A 19,362-nucleotide genomic window follows, 5' to 3' on the forward strand; every position below is an offset into this window, starting at 1 on the left:
ACGGTGTTCACGATTGAATGACAAATGTCTTTCAAGATATAACGGATACACACTTGTGGTAGCAGCACTTCAAACTACAAGAACGATGAAATTTCGACGGAATTTTTCCTCTACAAAGGAATGTTATGAGAATGAGAGAAAGATGAATTGCAAGAGAAGAATGGACGCTTAACGCAATGGTGTATTTAAAATCACGTCCATAGGGTCCTATTTATAGATGTAGAAATGGTAAAAATCAAGTAGTGTGAGCCAAAACCTGCATCCTTTTGAAAAGTTGCAACATTTTATTTCAAAACTTGCATCCTTTCGAAAAGTTGTAACACTTCATTTCTTTCAACTTTGGACCGCAATTTCTTATTCATCCAGAATTGGTTTCAAGATTTCAAATATACCATGACGATCTACTCAAAGGGTAAAATAAATTGGTCTATTTACTTTTTGAAATTTGACCATCGGATCAAGTCCGAATATTTGGTCGAAATTGATACGAAGTTACACCTTTTCATTTTTCCAATTTTACACTTTACCAATTTTCAGTTATTTTTTTGAACCAATTCCAACACTTTCTCCACGATATTTTTCCATGTTTCTAAAATCTTTCACAAGTCTATTCAAATTTTCTGACAAATATGTAAGTAGACCCATCTATATATTGTTAACTAGCTTTAGTTTCCATTGTGTCCAGACCTTTTGGCCCCCCTATTCGTTTCTTACACTCAAAGTATGTTCCTCGTACATTTTTTAACTCATTATTGAGTGCAAGTGTCGACTGCATTTAGAGGCCTTCGATGTCAAATATGGAGTGTAATATACGATACCATATTTTCAAGTGTAAATATTCACATACATCTCTAACTCCTATACTAAAATTTAAATATGCCACGAAAAATAAATATATAAATAGAATACAATGCTACAAAGTCTATTTTATTAAAAGGCTTGATAATCAACAAAGAAATTATGTATATGAAACGTTAACTTAAATGAAAAATTTTAATAATTATTTGTTCCATTTAAATGAATCCAAAATTTTAAAAGAGGATTGTGAATACTAAAAGAGTTGAGCTTACGAGTCATTGTCTTCCCCATCGTGAGGTATATAGCAACAATGGACTAAAATACACCTCATTAGATAAAGTAAAACAATACGATAAAACTAAGCCCATGGGTGATTTCCATACTTTTAAAACTTTTTTTTCCCTACATTTTCATTTTTAATAAAACATTCACAAATAAAATATTTTGTATGTAAATTCAATTTTTTTTCTACTCCTTAACTACTTATTCTCTTGTGCTTTCTTGTAGTTCTGCTTCTTGCTCTCAAAATGAAGAAAGACTGGTCAAAAATGGCCGGTTGCTTCCAACTCTCCCTTCCCCCACCACATTGGGCTAGGCCTCGCCATATTTCATATTCTCCGCCGATCTTAGGTCTTATTTTAACTTTAGAGCACCACCAGAATGATGACACAATTCAAAGCTCTTTTTCTTGGAAAGAATGGCCACCAAACATGACCAAAACTTTTTAAGTTAATTCAATTTCAATTTTTATTTTTAGTATTACGATAATAATATTTAATATTATAAAATTACGAGTATGTATATATATATATATATATATACACATATACACCCCACGTCCCTAAAATAGGAAAAATTTGAGAAAATGAAAGGAGAAATGTAGTTTCAATTTATAACAATATAATGGTAACATAAAATCATATTTGACTTTTAGGGGAACAAAAAACTTGGAAGAAAAATTAATTAAGGACAACATTGCTACCTTCACCAAAATTGATAGAAAAGTGTGTTTCATGCAAAATCAAGGACCAAGTGTGCCAAAACTACAAAGGTTTGGAACCATTTGCGCCAAGATTTTAAAGTTAAAACCAAAAATGCAAGATGGGCTACATCAATTTGCTTGTCTCTTCTTAGCAAACCGCTGCAGAGATCTAGGCAGTTGATTTTCCTCTTCTATGTTCTTCCTCTTCTTTTTCGATAACCCTTCCCCTTTAGCTTGTTGTTCCAAGAAAGGCTTCTTAGCCTTCTCTACTGCTTCTTTCTTCTTCCTTGCCACCTTGCTTGGCTTACTCCTACCTTTCGTTTTCTTCTTGAAAGAAATACTTTTTGCAGCTTCGACAGCATCCTCCAATTCGGCCTCTATCTCCTGTTTAGCGAGCTTTTCTCTCTTTCTTGTAGGTTTCACAGAACCAATCTTGGTTGGGTTCAACATGATAGTCTCAGGTGGGAGTTTGTCAAGAAGAGAATGCACTTCCCTCTCTTTCCTCTGTTTAGAAGTTTCAAATGGATTCGCCACCCAAGAGTCAAAGTTGGGTTCTCCGGATCCAGGAATCAAGATAGATGACCAACCCATGGAGTGCCCGATGCCCAAAACATCTTCATAGGGTCTGAACGCCAACTTTTGAATTTGGTAACCTTTGGCAATGGAATGGCTCATATAGCGGCTGTAATTATGTGATCCTGAGAAATCTCTCAATATCTGTACAAAAGATCCAGAGGCAGTAGCGAGCAAACCTTTCTGACTGAAATTCATCGTCTTGGTATGTCCTGGTAAAGTTTGCAGAACCTCAAACTTCCTTAAGTCCCAAATCTTTATCTTCCTCTCCATACCAGCCGTTGCCATGAGATGGCCATTGGAATGAAATGCCAAAGCCGTAACAGGGCCATGGTGACACAACATCTTGACAAGAGGAGCAGAACTGGTTGGCTTCCACATGCTTACTGTGCCACCAGAATGGCCAACAGCAACTACACTATTGAAGGGATTTACCTGCAATACATCGGACCGACCTAGACCAGTTCGGAAATTGCCTATCATCTCCCCTGTCGTGACATCTTGATAATGGAGCTGCCCAAATTTGTTTATCGATGCTAATAAGAAATGTTTGCTCAAAAACTGAAGCTTCAGTGCAGCACCATGTTCCTGAAAGAAAGAAAAGAGAATTCAAGTACATTTAATGCTAATGGACTGAATACACGTTTGAGTCTCCAAGAGAAGACCAAGTGCACACAAATAGACAAAATTAATCCTTATAGCACAAAATTCCCTCGGCCTCTATCTCCTGTTTAGCGAGCTTTTCTCTCTTTCTTGTAGGTTTCACAGAACCAATCTTGGTTGGGTTCAACATGATAGTCTCAGGTGGGAGTTTGTCAAGAAGAGAATGCACTTCCCTCTCTTTCCTCTGTTTAGAAGTTTCAAATGGATTCGCCACCCAAGAGTCAAAGTTGGGTTCTCCGGATCCAGGAATCAAGATAGATGACCAACCCATGGAGTGCCCGATGCCCAAAACATCTTCATAGGGTCTGAACGCCAACTTTTGAATTTGGTAACCTTTGGCAATGGAATGGCTCATATAGCGGCTGTAATTATGTGATCCTGAGAAATCTCTCAATATCTGTACAAAAGATCCAGAGGCAGTAGCGAGCAAACCTTTCTGACTGAAATTCATCGTCTTGGTATGTCCTGGTAAAGTTTGCAGAACCTCAAACTTCCTTAAGTCCCAAATCTTTATCTTCCTCTCCATACCAGCCGTTGCCATGAGATGGCCATTGGAATGAAATGCCAAAGCCGTAACAGGGCCATGGTGACACAACATCTTGACAAGAGGAGCAGAACTGGTTGGCTTCCACATGCTTACTGTGCCACCAGAATGGCCAACAGCAACTACACTATTGAAGGGATTTACCTGCAATACATCGGACCGACCTAGACCAGTTCGGAAATTGCCTATCATCTCCCCTGTTGTGACATCTTGATAATGGAGCTGCCCAAACTTGTTTATCGATGCTAATAGGAAATGTTTGCTCAAAAACTGAAGCTTCAGTGCAGCACCATGTTCCTGAAAGAGAGAAAAGAGAACTCAAGTACATTTAATGCTAATGGACTGAATTCACGTTTGAGTCTCCTGGAGAAAACCAAGTGCACACAAATAGACAAAATTAATCCTTATAGCACAAAATTCCCCCCAAATGAAACGTCATAGTTTTATTTCTTCCTATTACAAAAAATGGTTGTCCCTCGTATTTCTGTAAACAAGTTCATCTACTAAATTGCTATATACTGTAATGCTATTCTGGACAACTTTTTCTAATTTATATCAAGCAAGAACATACAATAAACAGAAACTTCCAGGAATACAAAAAGAGAAAACAGACACGAGTAAAAAACCCTGAATACTGTAAGGAACGGTCTTCAGCATGGTAAACGAATCAAGGCAGTATCACAAAATGAAAACCTTATACAAGCAACAATAGGACAAATTACTAACCTTCAGGCAATGCAGTTCAGTACCATTGCGGTCATATATATACGTGTACCTGTTACATTTAAGTAAACATTTTCAGTTAAGCATGGAGATTGATATGTATGTAAGTGTACGTAAACATATTCAGTTAAGCACAGAGAATGTTAATTATATATCATTAATAATACGCTGCAGAATATTACAATTTTGAGCATTTCCTTGAACGATAGTCAATGTAATTAAAGTAGACATTAGAGCTTCTCAGAAAAAGAAGTTATTTCAGTGTTATAGAATCACATGCTTCATATTAAGGAAAAAGAAAAGAAACAAGCAGATAACTAAATGAGATTGGAAACTGGAAAACGATTGCAAAGTACTATGCTAAAGATTCGGCTCCATAAGATAGGTAACATAGTTCAAAAATTGATAAGGTAGTTCGGACGTACACGGCAAAAAGATGACCGAAGTCTCCATTTTAACGTGGTCCATCGATCTCTCCAAATTAGGAATTGCAAACACCCAAAACTAATGATCTGCCCAACACACCAGAAATGTATGCAAGGCATGATACATAGATAAACCATCACATGGATGAGGAAGCGTGCAGGAAGCAAATGGAAAAGGTTTCCACCTCATCATCACTGATTTTACAAGAGGACTAAGAAAAAGGTCGGAGCAACAGAAGTCTTGACAACAAATTGTTTGTTGTGGTGAAAATGAATAATTGTTCTTAATTATAGTCATTTATATTTCATCTATAACTGAAAGGACAAGAAACCTTACTTCTTCTGGGCAGCAGCAAAAAACATCTCGTTGTGCAGGAACACCACATCATGCACAGTTTCCCTAACCTAACAGAACTAGTATTAGTTATTAGTCTGCAAAATCCTAAAGAAAATTTCTCAATACGATCAAAGAAATAGTTAGAAAGTCAAATGACCAACATATCTAAACAAGAATGCATCTATGAAAAAATTCAAATAGAGCATGTAAAAAACACTCCAATGAGAAACAAACTTCCAATCTAGCAATATCCTGAGTACTCGATAAAAAATGTGAACATGCTAGCTTATTATAGCTCATCAGCAAATTCCATTGGCATGTTATTTTATGATATGGCCATGATTATAATTTGATGTGATGGTTTAAACCCCAACTAAAAAGAGAATCTCATGAGAACATAAATTAATTCGTCCGTTAAATAATCTATGCATGTCTATATGAGGCGAGAGGCCCTCAGCTTCATTATTATTCTTTTGAGACATTTAGCCTATGACTGACTCGTGTTTATAAACTGTTTATCTCAAACAACTTTTCCACACGTTTGAAGGGACCTACAAATACAACCCTCTTATCCACATTCATTTTTATCTATTTATAATTTAAACCTTTTATAAACACTTCCCAAACATAATTTTAGAAAAAAAAACTTGGGTTTTAATCACCGAGACGAGAAAATAAAGAAGGCTTCATTTGGGATTCCCTTAACCCAGTAATACAAGAAAAGAAAATTCATTCTATAATTTTATGCAAAACCTTAAAAGACACCATTCCAGCATTAATTGTAGTTTAACAATTCCCCCACCCCAAAACAGAAGGGAGCAGGGGTATCGCACAAAACAGAACAAGAATCGATTCTGCATGCAGATGATTCAAATGGACAAGATACCTGAAATTCTTTAATAAGGTTCATATTTTTCATGTCTAGAATGGCCACATGACCCTTTCGTCCAGCTACTGTCATATACCGACCGCTAGGGGTGAAATCCAGGGAGTATGGACCAAGATCTGAAAAGGCAAAGTATTAACTAATAGGGGGAAAAAGTCGAACTAAGCCCCTGTTTGATGGCCATTATAAAGAGAAATTGGGGGAAATGATGCTTTGAATAGTGATTTTTTGGAGAACATGTAGTTAAAAAGTCGAAAAAGATTTGGATTTATGAACAAAATATTTTATTATATGAATGTGCGGTTGAAAATAAGTCTGAGAGAAAAAGAATTTAGAAATAAAGAGAGTCAAACAGGAGCTAAAATTGCAAGTTTGGTCATCAACGTATAATAGCATAAAAATCTTCCGACTGCAGACTGGTCAGAACATAATTTACTCACTGCATCATAAAACAAGCAGAAGCAATAAGAATGAGGTCTCAACCTGGCAAGATAATATCATATTGGTTTCTTGAACCCAAGATGTCCACTTCACGAGCGATTGCTTCCTGCTTAATGTTCCACGTTCTCTCAATACCTTCTGCTTCCAAATAACCCCCTTCACTGGGCATGAGCCACTAACGGGGGGAAGGGTACTTTAGAACATCATGAATCCGAATTGAAGTCATATGACAATACCTTCAAAATTCATTGCTAAGGAAAAAAGTACAGAAGATATGGAAACGGGCAACCTCAGTGCAAATTGCACGACACAAAATTATGTTGGGGTATTAAAAGAAATCACCTTCTCAGCCTTCGCAGCAGCTTTTGCAGATTTTCCATACAAATCTTCCCTCACAGCTAGCTGGCCCTTTAATTTTTTATCTTGTAAAACCTTTAAAAAAAGAACTAAGAATTTAAAAAATGGGCAAAAATCATTCAACCAAAAAAGACAAGTAAAAACATCACCAATGCTTTCGTACCTCTAAATTAGCAGCTTCACCTCTCAGATACTTCATTACATTCATATCTTCTTCTTCGGAAATGCCCTGCAAAACAAAACCATTTCAAAGCAAATCCATTTTAAATTGTTGTTAGGATATTCAAAAACCAACAGTTATAGGCCATTGTTTGGTGGGGATTAAAATCTTGATTCTAATCTAAATCAAAGTCAACCGTTAATTTCATCCACATATTTTATGAGAACCATAACTTTTCAGTCATATATTTCATAAATTTTTATCAAAATCTACCAAAAGTCTGATTTTCCCACCAAACAAGGGAATAAACAATTTTTCATTATTTTATCATTTGTCCAATGTTGTGGGAGTTTTTTTTTGGTTCTTTTACCTTTTCTACAAGGGGCACAGGATTTACATCGTTTGCTATCTTCACCCCCATCTTTTTCACTTTATACCAATTAAACCGCTAAATTCAAGCTGTAAAGAAAAAGAAAGGGAAATGTTATCATATAAAAGAAATACAGAACACATAAACAAAAGAAAACTATGCTGTTAATAACAGAAACAAATAAAATTTATAACAGGTAAATAAAGGATTGTTAAGAAAGAATAATGATTAGAAATCATTGGAGGGTGAGTAGGGGCCATGAGATTGAACAAAAGAAAGAATAGAGACGGTTAAAAACTTAAATCCTAGTTTTTCTGTTATGTTTAACTTTTAAGGATTTAACCAATGCAGGGTTCGGATTGTGGGATGACAACGTAGTCAGGTTCTAATTCTGTTCAGTCTGGTTCTGTATCTGTATTTCAACAAAATGCAGTCTCCAAGGTTACTGAGCAGTGAGCACCAGTTAATGAGTTCCACAGTCACTAATTAATTCCCATTGGGCAAAGCCTTAGCCACAATTAAGTTAATTGTATAAAACTTTTACTGGAAAAGTAAACAAAAAAATAGCATTGCATTGTTTCAATACATATTCATCAAGTTCATTAAATCAGAAAATCTCCGATGTCAGAACTTGGTTTCAACTGAAGGCCATACATAGTAGCTAGAAGAACAGCTTGAAGATTACCCAAAAATAGGTACGACAAATGTTCATCAATCTCTAGCTTGTTATAGCAAATTTTAAGGTTAGTATAAGAGCTCTTCAAATTTTTATGATTTGTTTCAATCTCCTTCCAGACAGAGCAAAGCTCAGGAAATTAAGTTTACATATATACATAGCAATATAGCATAAAAGTTTATACACCAAGTTTTGAGCTAATTAATTAACATATACACATATATAAAAACATAATAACAAGAAGCATACTAAACCCTAACTAATTTCTGCAACTTTCAGAAATTAAATACAACATAAAACAAAATCAGATAATATAACATTAAAATTACAACAGCAAACAATAAAACAAAAAAAAAAAAGATGTATCTATGTAATTTTACCTTATTGAAGGTAAATAAGGAAGAAGGAAGGATCTTTGTCGGCCGGTTTGGGATGAACGGAAGGGTTAAAGGTGCTGCGGCTCTTCGCTACTTGTTGAAATTAGACCTTCCAATTAAAATTAGTGAAGTTTAGCCTCTGTATTTATAAATATTGCCAAACGGAGGATTACTTTTTAAAATTGATATATAGTTCGGTAGATTATTTAGAAATTACCGTTCGTTAATTTTAGTTATCCAGCTAAGCCTGTGCTAATCTCCTTCTAGAACAAATACTTTAGTTTTCGTATTCATTTTCAAACAAACATATACATAATAAAATATTTTGCACATAAATCTAAAAAATTTCCTATTTTTTAACTACACATTCTTAAAAAAAAAAATCACTATTCAAACATCATTTCTTCTTAATAATGACAATCAAACAAGGGGCTAAATTTGTTTGTACTTGATTATTTAGAAATCATTGTTCATTACTTAATTTAATTATACAACTAAATTGTAATTCAATTCTAAGCCTACATTTGACTCATTTTTATAAACAGTTCGTCAGTACTCAAATTACTTTCTATCCACACATTCATTTATGCGACAATGTGGATTTCGGAGTAGCAGGAGAAGTGCTTGTTGGTTGTGTTGTTATTGGAAGCAGTGAAGCCAATTGATACGGCGAAGAAGATGAATATAGTGAAGGTGATGAATTAATCTATGGCGATGATGGTTGAGAATCATCATTAGGATCTTGTATCCTAGTAGCCTCAAGAGGTGGCACCATTATTCAATGTTGTTTTCAACAAAAATTTTTGATCGGAAAAAAACCCATGGATTGCGCAAGCTTACTCTTAACCCTATTGATCCGAGACGACTCAGCATGCGCACGAACCCATTCAGTCTGATCCATCTACTTTGACATATATAGGTTAAACTTAAAAGAAGATTTCTGTAATATTAAGGGTCTGTTTGAGCCACATTATTTTAAAAAAATGCATTCTTAAACAACGATTTGACATCATTTCAACCACACATTCTTCAATAAAATAATATTACACGTAAATCAAAAACTTTTCCTTATTTTTTAACCACAAATTTTTCATCAAATACACTATTCAAAAATGCATTATTACCAAAATAATGTGGCTCAAACACTCCCTAAACGTGAGAGGTTGCCTTTATCTAATTTCAAATAAAAAGAGAAAAAATGTTTACTATTCATGCAATAGTAAATTAATCCAATTTTACTATGCATGACGTCATTTTTTATTATTTATTTTGTTTATGTCAAACAAATGTTCTTCTACACATCATGTCACTAACATTAAAAAAATAATAATAATTTTAGTAAATATAAACTGCCATGAACAAAAAAAAAACTCTTTGCACATGATATTTAAAAAAAAGAAAAATAAACTCTCCGCACAATGCGGAGAGATGGCAAACCATGTGCGAAGTAAAAAAGGAAGAAAAAACTCTCCGCATAGTGTGGAGAGATGACAAATCATGTGTGGAGAGTTTGCCAACTCTCCGCACAGTGCGAACTAAAAAAACTAACAAAAAGGGAAAGAATTGTCTACTATTCATGCAATAGTAAATTAATCCAATTTCACTATGTATTATGTCATTTTTTATTTTTCATTTTGTTTATGTCAAACAAATATTCTTCCACACATCATCCCACTAGCATTAAAAAAATAATTATGTCAAACAAATGTTCTTCCACACCATGTCACTAGCATTAAAAAAAAAATAATTTTAGTAAATATAAACTGCCATGAACAAAAAAAAAACTCTTCGCATGTGAACTTTAAAAAAAATAAAAAATATACTGTCTGTACAGTACGGAGAGATGGTAAACTATGTGCGGAGTAAAAAAGGAAGAAAAAACACTCCGCATAGTGTGGAGAGATGGCAAACAATGCGCGGAGAGTTGACAAACTCTCTGTACAGTACGAAGTAAAAAAAATCTCTCTGCACAGTGCGAAAATATAGCAAACATCATGGCAAAACTCTCTGCACAGTCCGCACAATCTATGCAGACTCTCCGTACAATGTGGAGTAAAAAAAGAAACAAAAAAAATTTCTCACAGTGCAAAGAGTTGACAAACTCTCCGTACAGTGCGAAGTTTAAAAAAAAAACTCTCTGATAATGACTGTCACGTGCGTTGCTTGAATTTTACAATTATCATATTTTTATTAGTGTATAAATTTTAGTTTTTTAGAAAGTTTTTGAAGCAATATTCAGAAATAATTCCATGATATAAGAAAATAATGGTAAATTATTTTTACAATTGCATAATAGTATTGTGTCATCTAGAAAAAAATATACTTGTATATTTCATACTTGAATAAGAAATATAGGAGATTATACAAATTATTTTGCTTATATTCTTTGATATTGTTAATATGATTGAGTTGTATGTGAAGATTATATTTCTAAATTTTGTATAATTCAATATTAGAAAATTGAAGATTGAACACCATATTCATATGTATTTATATTTTGTGTTTCATATATAATTAATATTTATTTTATGCTTATGTTGAAAAAATAAAAATCCAAATTTTTTTTTGAAATTCGGTTTGATAAGTGAATGTACGGTGTTCTGCATTCTCGGTATTTGTAAGTGCAAAAATCGGTATTTAAAAATATAGTAAGTTGCAAATACGGTAAGCAGCATATACGGTAAGTTGTAAATACGGTAGACAGCATATACGGTAAGCTGCAAATACGGTAAGGTGAAAATACGGTAAGTTGTTTGCAAATACAATAAGCAGCATATACGTTAAGGTGCAAATACGGTAAGTTGTTTGTAAATATGGTAGGCTGTAAATACGGTAAACTGCAAATACGGTAGGCAGCATATACGGTAAGCTGTATATACGATAAGCTGCCTATATGGATTTATATTTGTTTTAAATGTATAAAATTTATTTAATATTGAATTTCTTAAGTATTAAATGTTGTAATTCAATATTATTTCCTTTTTTATAATTGCATTTTCGAGAATTAAAAAAAAAGTTATGAAATTGCTAATTTTTAAATGTATTTTTTTGTTGAAGATAAAAATGATTTTTTATGTTATTTGTAAAAAATTATTGTAATTTTATTAGCGTAATAAGAAGATTTATTATGCATTTTTATTTTTTGTATTTTGTGAAGAATTTTGTTTATGGTGATTGACAAATATTCTTCCACACACGCATCATGCCAACAACATTAAAAAAATAATAATAATTTTAGTTTATATAAACTCCACGAGACAAAAAATTTTTTTTTACACATGAGCAAAAAAAAAAAAGACTCCACAAAATGCGGAGAGATGGCAAACTATCTCTTCGCACAGTGTAAAAAGAAAAACAAAAACTCTCGGAACTTTTTCTGCAAGTTCCAAGAGGCATTTTCTCAAACAACTTTTGAGCAATGTATTGAACACTTTAATTCCTGACCTACAACCCGAAAGTATAATTTCATTGAAATTGTATCCGCTTCTAATGTCCAAAAGCTGTTATCAACTAAGTGTAAAATATTGAATTTGGGTAGTACTCTAGAGCCTCCATTTGTGAAAGCAATGCCATGGCACTATCAATATCCCCTTATTTGCACAACTCATATATTGTTTCATTGTATGAATCACGAGAAAGCTCATTTCCAAGAGATTGAGCTGTGACTGGAATTTAAAGAAGACATAATTGATTTTGAGCCATGTTTTTCGACTCTGTTTCGTTGTATATTCGAAAAATTTACAATCTTGAAATTTGACTTGTAATTAAGGAATTTGAAAACAACTCTTCGCACTGTACGGAGAGTTTTTTTCTCTCTATACTGAGCGGAGATTTTTTTTTACTCACTGTGCAAAGAGTTTGGCAACTCTCTATGCACTGTGCGGAGAGTTTTGCCATGGTGCGGACCAACTCTTCACACTGTGCGGAAAGAGTTACGGAGAGTTTTTTTTTACTCTACACATGATTCAACTCTCTCCGCACCTTTTTTTTAATTTTTATTTTTACTCTGCACTTGGTTCAACTCTCTCCGCACTGTGCGGAGAGTTTTTTTTTCAATTTTACAATATTAAATTACACAAAATTTAGAAATATAATCTTCACATTCAATTCAATCATATTAACATTATCAAAGAATACAAGCAAAATAGTTTGTATATTTATTATTCAAGTATGAAATATACAAGCATATTTTTTTTAGATAACATACTTCTATGCAATTGTAAAAATAATTTACAATTATTTTCTTATATCATGGAAATATTTTTAGATATTGCTTAAAAAACTTTCAAAAAAAACTAAAATTCATACACTAATAAAAATACGATAAATACAAAATTCGTGCAACGCACACGATAGGGACTAGTAATAGTAAAACTCTCATTTGAGGTTTTTGTAACTTTCGATCAAATTGAAATGCTAAGTTAAACATTATCAGGTGCTATTTCTTAAGGGCAGTTATATACTGATTGTAGGTCCCTCAAGGTTGGCTCATTGGTAATATTTACATTCTCAAATTTTAATTTTTAACCTTCCATAATTAGCACATTCTCGCCTTTGTTAATTGTTTTTGTCCAAAAAGACTATTGGGAGGGCGTAAAAAATCTTATTTGCCCATTACATCTAACAAATCAATAGATACAAAAGTACAAAATAATTTTCTCTAAGTAATGGAAGAATAAAATTGACGAAAAAGTAAAAAACATAAGTATTACAATAAGCAAAATAATATGACCTTGAATACAATTAATATATAGCTTAACAGGTAAAAATTGCGCCAATATAATCACCATCTTATCAATTATCTTAGCGTAAATTTCGACTTTAAATTTGTGGTACTTATGTTCTTAATTTTTAATATTATGTGCGATATCTTCATTTGACGGATAACGTCCATTTAAACATTAAATGGCCAGACAACAAACATTTGATACTTGACTTAATGGGTTAAATTGTCCAAACCCCTTGTTTGACAATCATTAAAATAAAACTATTTTTTTTCTCGAACTCTTTTTCATTCACACATTCTTACAATAAAATATTTTGTACGTAAATTCAAATTTATTCTTATTTTTTATCTAAACATTCTCCAACAATTCACTATTTCAAAACTCATTTTTTCCCAGAATTCTCTTTTCAATATTTCTCAAATAGAGGCTTAATATAATGAATAATGCTACTCCTACAATGTTGGATGACAAAGTGAGTTAACAAAATGATGTGTACGCCTAGGATTGAAAGGGGATGGACGGCTATGATAAATAATTGGGTCAATTAGGCGCCAAAACCAGCCCATTATTCTTGAACGTGAAATAAGGGAAAAACAGGGAAGGGAGAGCGCGAAACCATTTCCCCACGTGAATTTGACTGCGGTCTCCTTCTCCGGCAGCTTGTATTTTGTTGCTCGATCTCCTTCTCCGGTCGTTTGTATTTAGTTGTTGCTCCATAAATCTGCAGAACCTTATTCTTCAACGTGAAAGAGGGGAAAACAGGGGAGAGAGAGCGCGAAAACCATTATGACTCCGGTCTCCTTCTCCAACAGCTTGTATTTCGTTGCTCCAGAAATCTACAAAACCGGACTATGGAGTAGAGGTAATTTTTGTTCCAAAAGTTGAATATAGCGCTGCTCATTTTGTAATTTCAAGCTGAAGCGAGACAAACCCGAATAGAGCTTTTTCTGTTCTTGCTTATGCAACATATACTTGCTCTAAAATCCTCCAAATTCGATTTTTGGAAATCGTGCAGCTTCGATAGTACTGCAGCTCTTCATGCTGAGCAGGGCCGACAGTGAACCCAGCAATATTGGCTGTCATCGCCTACTGGTATGTTCCATTTACAAACAGGGATGGTAAAACACTTTTTTTTTTTTGAAATGCAAAGTTTCGACAGCTTAATTTACATACGTTTACTATTTTTGGAATATTTGCAACTGGTTTGAGGTAATTTCTCATCGACGTTGGCCGCCCCACGTTTAGTTATTCTTGAAAGATGCTTTATATTAACTACATGTGGAGAAGTTTTGAGTTGTTAAGGGTGTCGAGTTCTGTTGAGCAAAAACCTGCATTCATGTGTGCACATATTCCTATGATGAAGTCCGTGGAAGATTGGAATATATATGCACTTAACTGAGCTATGTATTGATTCACGTATAGCATTTTGGACGCGTAAATAATGGGTGTCCATGTTTTGCAGGAGACGAGAATATGGATGATATTATGCTCGTGGACTTCGAAAATGACAACGTTGAGGACAATGTGAATTTCATGGAAGGTGAAACAGAAGGAGGAGATGGTTTGACTGCGCCTGAGGTTAGTATGAAGTTCAAGGATGAAACAGAAGTGTATGATTTTTATGCTAGATATGCTTATGCCGTGGGTTTTCCGGTTAGGAAGAGTTCATCGAGGGATGATGATGGGGTTTTAAGATATGTCACGTTCACATGTAGTCGTGAGGGACGAAAAAGCAGTAATACAAGCACTTCTCTGAAACCGCAACCAACAATTCAGATGGATTGTAAAGCTAGAATATCTGTATCATTAGATATCCATGGTTACTGGAAAATTAACACTGTTCATCTCGATCACAACCATGAGACAAGTCCTAGTAAGTCAAGATTATATCGGTACAACCGAGTGTTGAGTGCATGTGTGAAGCGAAAGCTTGAAGTGAATGATATAGCAGGAATACCATTGCATAAAAGTTTTAACTCTGCAGTTGTTGAAGCAGGTGGTTACGAGAATATGACGTGTGTCGAAAAGGATTGTCATGACTATATTGATCAAGTGAGACGACTAAGACTTGGTGAGGGTGATGCAGCTGCAATACGGTCTTACTTTTCTGAAATGCAAGCATGATGCTCGGGATTTTTCTTTAGTATTAACTTGGATGACGATTCACGGTTGAAGAATGTCTTCTGGGCAGACAACCGGTGTAGACAAGCCTATAAAGAGTTCAGGGATGTCATCACATTCGATACAACCTATCTTACTAATAAGTATGACATGCCCTTCGCCCCTTTTGTTGACGTTAATCACTACGGGCAATCGACGTTGTTGGGGTGTGGTTTGGCATCGAATGAGGACACTAATACATTTGTCTGGTTGTTCCGAACATGACTTAAGTGCATGCATGATCAAGCTCCTCATGAAATAATTACTGATCAAGATAGAGCCATGCAAAATGCAATCGAAATAGTTTTCCCAAATACAAAGCATAGATAGTGCTTGTGGCATATTCTGAAGAAGTTGCCGAAAAAATTTGGATACCACATGGATAAAGCTTCAATATTTTCGACTGTACACGTAATAGTTTATGATTCACAGTCTGTCAAAGAGTTCGAGAAAGGTTGGACAGATATGATCGAGACATTTGAGCTGCATGATAATGTTTGGTTGTCGGGACTATACGAAAACAGAGTGCCCTGTTTCCTAAAAACAAGTTTCTGAGCTGGTATGTCAACGACACAAAGAAGTGAAAGTATGAACACCTTCTTCGATGGTTACATGCATTCAAAGACATCGTTGAAACAGTTCGTTGAGCAGTACGAACGAGCACTGCGGAATAAGGTTGAAAAGAAATTTCAGGTTGATTTCAAGTCTTACTCTCAAGTTATACCGTGTGCAACAACATACGAAATGGAAAAGCAATATCAGACATATTATACCATTTCTAAGTTCAAAGAGGTTCAATCCGAATTTACGGGAAATGTTTATTGCGATCTCATATCTGCAGTAGAGGGACATATGGGGGCAAAGTATGAGGTACGTGAAGACGTAGTATGTGGCGAGCGACAAAAGAAAAAAATATTTCTGGTGTGGTTTAATAGAGAAAAAAGTGAAGTATTTTGCAGTTGTCGCTTGTTCAAGTTTCGGGGAATAGTGTGTAGACATGCGATCACGGTTTTGATACATAATGACGTTACTATAATGCCGGATCGGTACATTTTGCGACGATGGAGGGAAGATGTCACCAGAGCACACACGAGGGTCCCCATTCACTACGATGGTTTGGTTACCACTCCACCACAATTGAGGCATGACGATATGTGTCAGTCGTTCACGGAGGTGGCAAACCTTGCAGCAGACGACTAACGAAAGTATGGTGCGATCAAGGATTGGATAGAACTTAGTTTGACGAAGTTCAATTATGGGAGTAATAAGATTTTGCAGTGTACTCCATCTGAAAATGCAGGAAGTGGGCTTGTAAGGGATCCAAAACCATCAAAGACGAAGGGGGCACCAAAGACTTAACGGAGGAAAGGTCCGTTGGAGGCGAGATCGAATAAATCGAAGGTATATTCTTATTCTTATGCCATACTCTTTTATTCACTTTTTTTTTGTATAGTAATTAACGGTGTTTATTGGAAAGCATGCAGGCATGTTCGAACCAAACAAAAGGAAGAAGTCTGACGCTGAGGGATAGTAATATCCCCGATTCGATGGTATATTGTGATGAACAACATTTATGTTTTCGTTAGTTGATCTTTGTTGGAATAATTGGTTGTTCGAATAAATTTTAGTTTGTTGTTTTTAAATGATGTCTTCTTTTGGTTTTCTAATATGAGCTTCTTAATTGATTGCTTGTCATTTGGTTTCAAACTGATATAGGTCTCCAAAGTCAGCCTGAAATGCCACTTCAAGAGGCTTTCGGATCAACCCAATTGAGTAGTCCAATCTTCAACCCGTTGCCATTTCCCATTCACGTTCCAAGCCAGTTATCAGAACACTAAAAATTGAAATGTTATTACAAGCTAGTTCATTCGCAAATGACCCACTTTTATTTTGTTATGAGCAGTACGAACATGTAGCCTCTCTTTTTTGTTTTCGATGGCATAACTTGCATGTATGTGTTAACCAAATGGTCGATTTATTTTCATGGTTGCTTATAATTTCTAATATGGATTTATATTTTGATAGATGGTTTTCATGGTTTGTTGTGAAGTAATGAATTTGATAGATGGTTTTTCTGGGATTTTATTATAACATAACATTCAATTGATTTTACCGGTATATTGATTCAATATATTGAGTTGCAATTAAAATGTTACATGAGCTACTTTGATTACAGTGATTAATGATTTGTAGATGGTTTAGACAATGGAAAATGTGGAAAATACAACAGGAATATGCTTGAAATTGAACCAACTGTTGTTGTGAAGCGCCAATTCCAAACATCCAGGCAGTATTGAACTTTGTAAAAAAATATACATGCCATTGCTAATAAGACACACCCCAAACGTTTTCCTTATCTTGCCAACTAGTACTCAAAAAATGAGCCATCCAAGATGCCTCCAAGACCATGCAAATGCAGACACAAATGTGCAAACCACTATCACTTCAAATATTGCACAACTCAATAAAGCGATGCATCATTGCCAAATCCAACAGTGCGAAATTCCAAACTGAGTGAGTTGATGAAATGACATTAATAGTTAACTAAATTAAAGCTACAAACAATTACATAACCACAACTCTAATTAGAATGCAGTTCATATTAAGAAGCATGGGATCAAAAACTAATTCTTCCCATCAAGTACGTCTATGGCATACGTTCATGAAAGACGAAGAGAGTACAAATGTCGTGCGGCATTGCTACAAAAATAGTACCACAGTATACATGACTTAACCAAGTGCACTATGCCTTCTCTTTCCCCTTAGTTTCTCGTTCAGTAGGTGGTTTTCCACGGCGGAAGGTCAAGTTTACATTCACATAAATCAAAAGTTCTTCGTTATCATTAAGCCGCACTTGAGATTCGAATGTTCGAGACATATCATCAACTTCTTTGTGCGCTGCTGGTTTAGCCAACGTAACGCAAGTGTTACTGTATTGGCCGTTTGCTTATCCTTTTTCACATCAATCCTAAAAATCACACTTCTAACTGCAACATTGGAAGAAATTGCCAAGTTAATCAGAGTGAATTTATGACAAGAATTAGCCAGCAGCATTGCAAAACCATAAGATCATCAGTAGCAATGTAACTAGCTAGAATCACAAGTGTCGACCCCTCTTGCACATAACAGATTCATAAACAAAAATATCACAGCAGCATGACCTAACGATCATCTGAGCACCCCCATTATTTTACCATGGAAATGATCATATCACCAAATCAATATTCACCCCTACAAACGCAATCATAAACCTCAATCCGCAAAGTTCCAGAACACGCACCATAAATTGAGCAATTTACAAACCGAACACATAAAAGAAAATCCGCCTCAAATTCAGACATCGTGGATAGATTTGCAGCATATAAACATGAATCACATAAAAAAAGTACACAGATTAAACTAATTTGAGTGGAACGCGAGAGCACCTCGGACTGGTTAACAAACGGAGTACAAAGTTACTGTGATAGAATCCGCTCCTGATGTTGCACGCGGGATGAGGGGTTGAGGGTTTTTCAAATGGGTGGAAATAGGGACTGATTGATGGTGGTGGGTCTGTAATTTCTCGATCGAAGGACAGTTGGTGAAAAGAAAAAGGGAAGAAAACAAGCTTGATGTCGGAGGTGCGGAGACGTCGGAGGTGTTGAGCGAAGTGCGGAGACGCCGAAGGTGCTGAGCGGCTGCTAGCCGTACATAACTCTGGTAAGAGGAAAATCCAGTGGTGATAAAGAACGTGAAAGGAGAGATAATGGAAGAGAGAGAGAACGCCTTATATTTCAGATTTTTGATTTTTTTCCTTTTAGGTTTGTTTTCTTTCTTTTTGTTGTTTTTAAAAACGCTACGTCACTTTGTAACTTGAGTTTGTCATCCCACTTGGGCCGTATAGCGTGATTGTAATATAATTTGAATCCCGCTTTGTTTTCGGAAATAGAAAAAAAAAAGAACCTTTTTCTTAATATTTTAGACGTCACGTTTGTGTGACCTGAAAATTTAACTTCATAATAGATGTTTTCCTTATGTGAGGATTCTGATGCATAATATTAAAAGGTTGAAGAGATAAGTGGCATAAATAAAAGGTCGAGGACATAGTTGCAACATTTATAAAGGTCGGGGATTCCTAGAAGAATTTACCCTTTCGTTTTTCTTACGACTAAGAGTTAGCAGAC

The 19,362-nt window shown here is 34.9% G+C and overlaps 1 protein-coding gene across 3 annotated transcripts; it reads right to left on the minus strand.

Moving 5' to 3' along the window:
* Positions 1-1,742: 1,742 nt before the first annotated feature.
* On the minus strand, positions 1,743-8,438 carry LOC111390053 (probable U3 small nucleolar RNA-associated protein 7). 3 transcript variants are annotated; one of them, XM_023015037.1, is made up of 10 exons: positions 8,316-8,438; positions 7,260-7,348; positions 6,893-6,958; positions 6,715-6,804; positions 6,415-6,547; positions 5,932-6,050; positions 5,046-5,113; positions 4,287-4,335; positions 3,072-3,857; positions 1,743-2,155 (listed from the first exon to the last, which is right to left on the minus strand). In XM_023015037.1, the coding sequence occupies exons 2-10, from the start codon at positions 7,308-7,310 to the stop codon at positions 1,910-1,912; spliced, it is 1,608 nt and encodes a 535-aa protein (XP_022870805.1). In that variant the 5' UTR covers positions 7,311-7,348; positions 8,316-8,438; the 3' UTR covers positions 1,743-1,909. The 3 variants fall into 3 exon arrangements, with proteins under 3 accessions (XP_022870805.1, XP_022870806.1, XP_022870812.1); XM_023015038.1 differs by lacking the exon at positions 3,072-3,857 and having other exon boundaries at positions 1,743-2,941; XM_023015044.1 differs by lacking the exons at positions 6,893-6,958; positions 7,260-7,348; positions 8,316-8,438 and having other exon boundaries at positions 6,415-6,608.
* Between the last annotated feature and the right edge of the window lie 10,924 nt (positions 8,439-19,362).

Source organism: Olea europaea, chromosome 3 (genome assembly GCF_002742605.1).
Source record: "Olea europaea var. sylvestris chromosome 3, O_europaea_v1, whole genome shotgun sequence".
NCBI lineage: Eukaryota > Viridiplantae > Streptophyta > Magnoliopsida > Lamiales > Oleaceae > Olea > Olea europaea.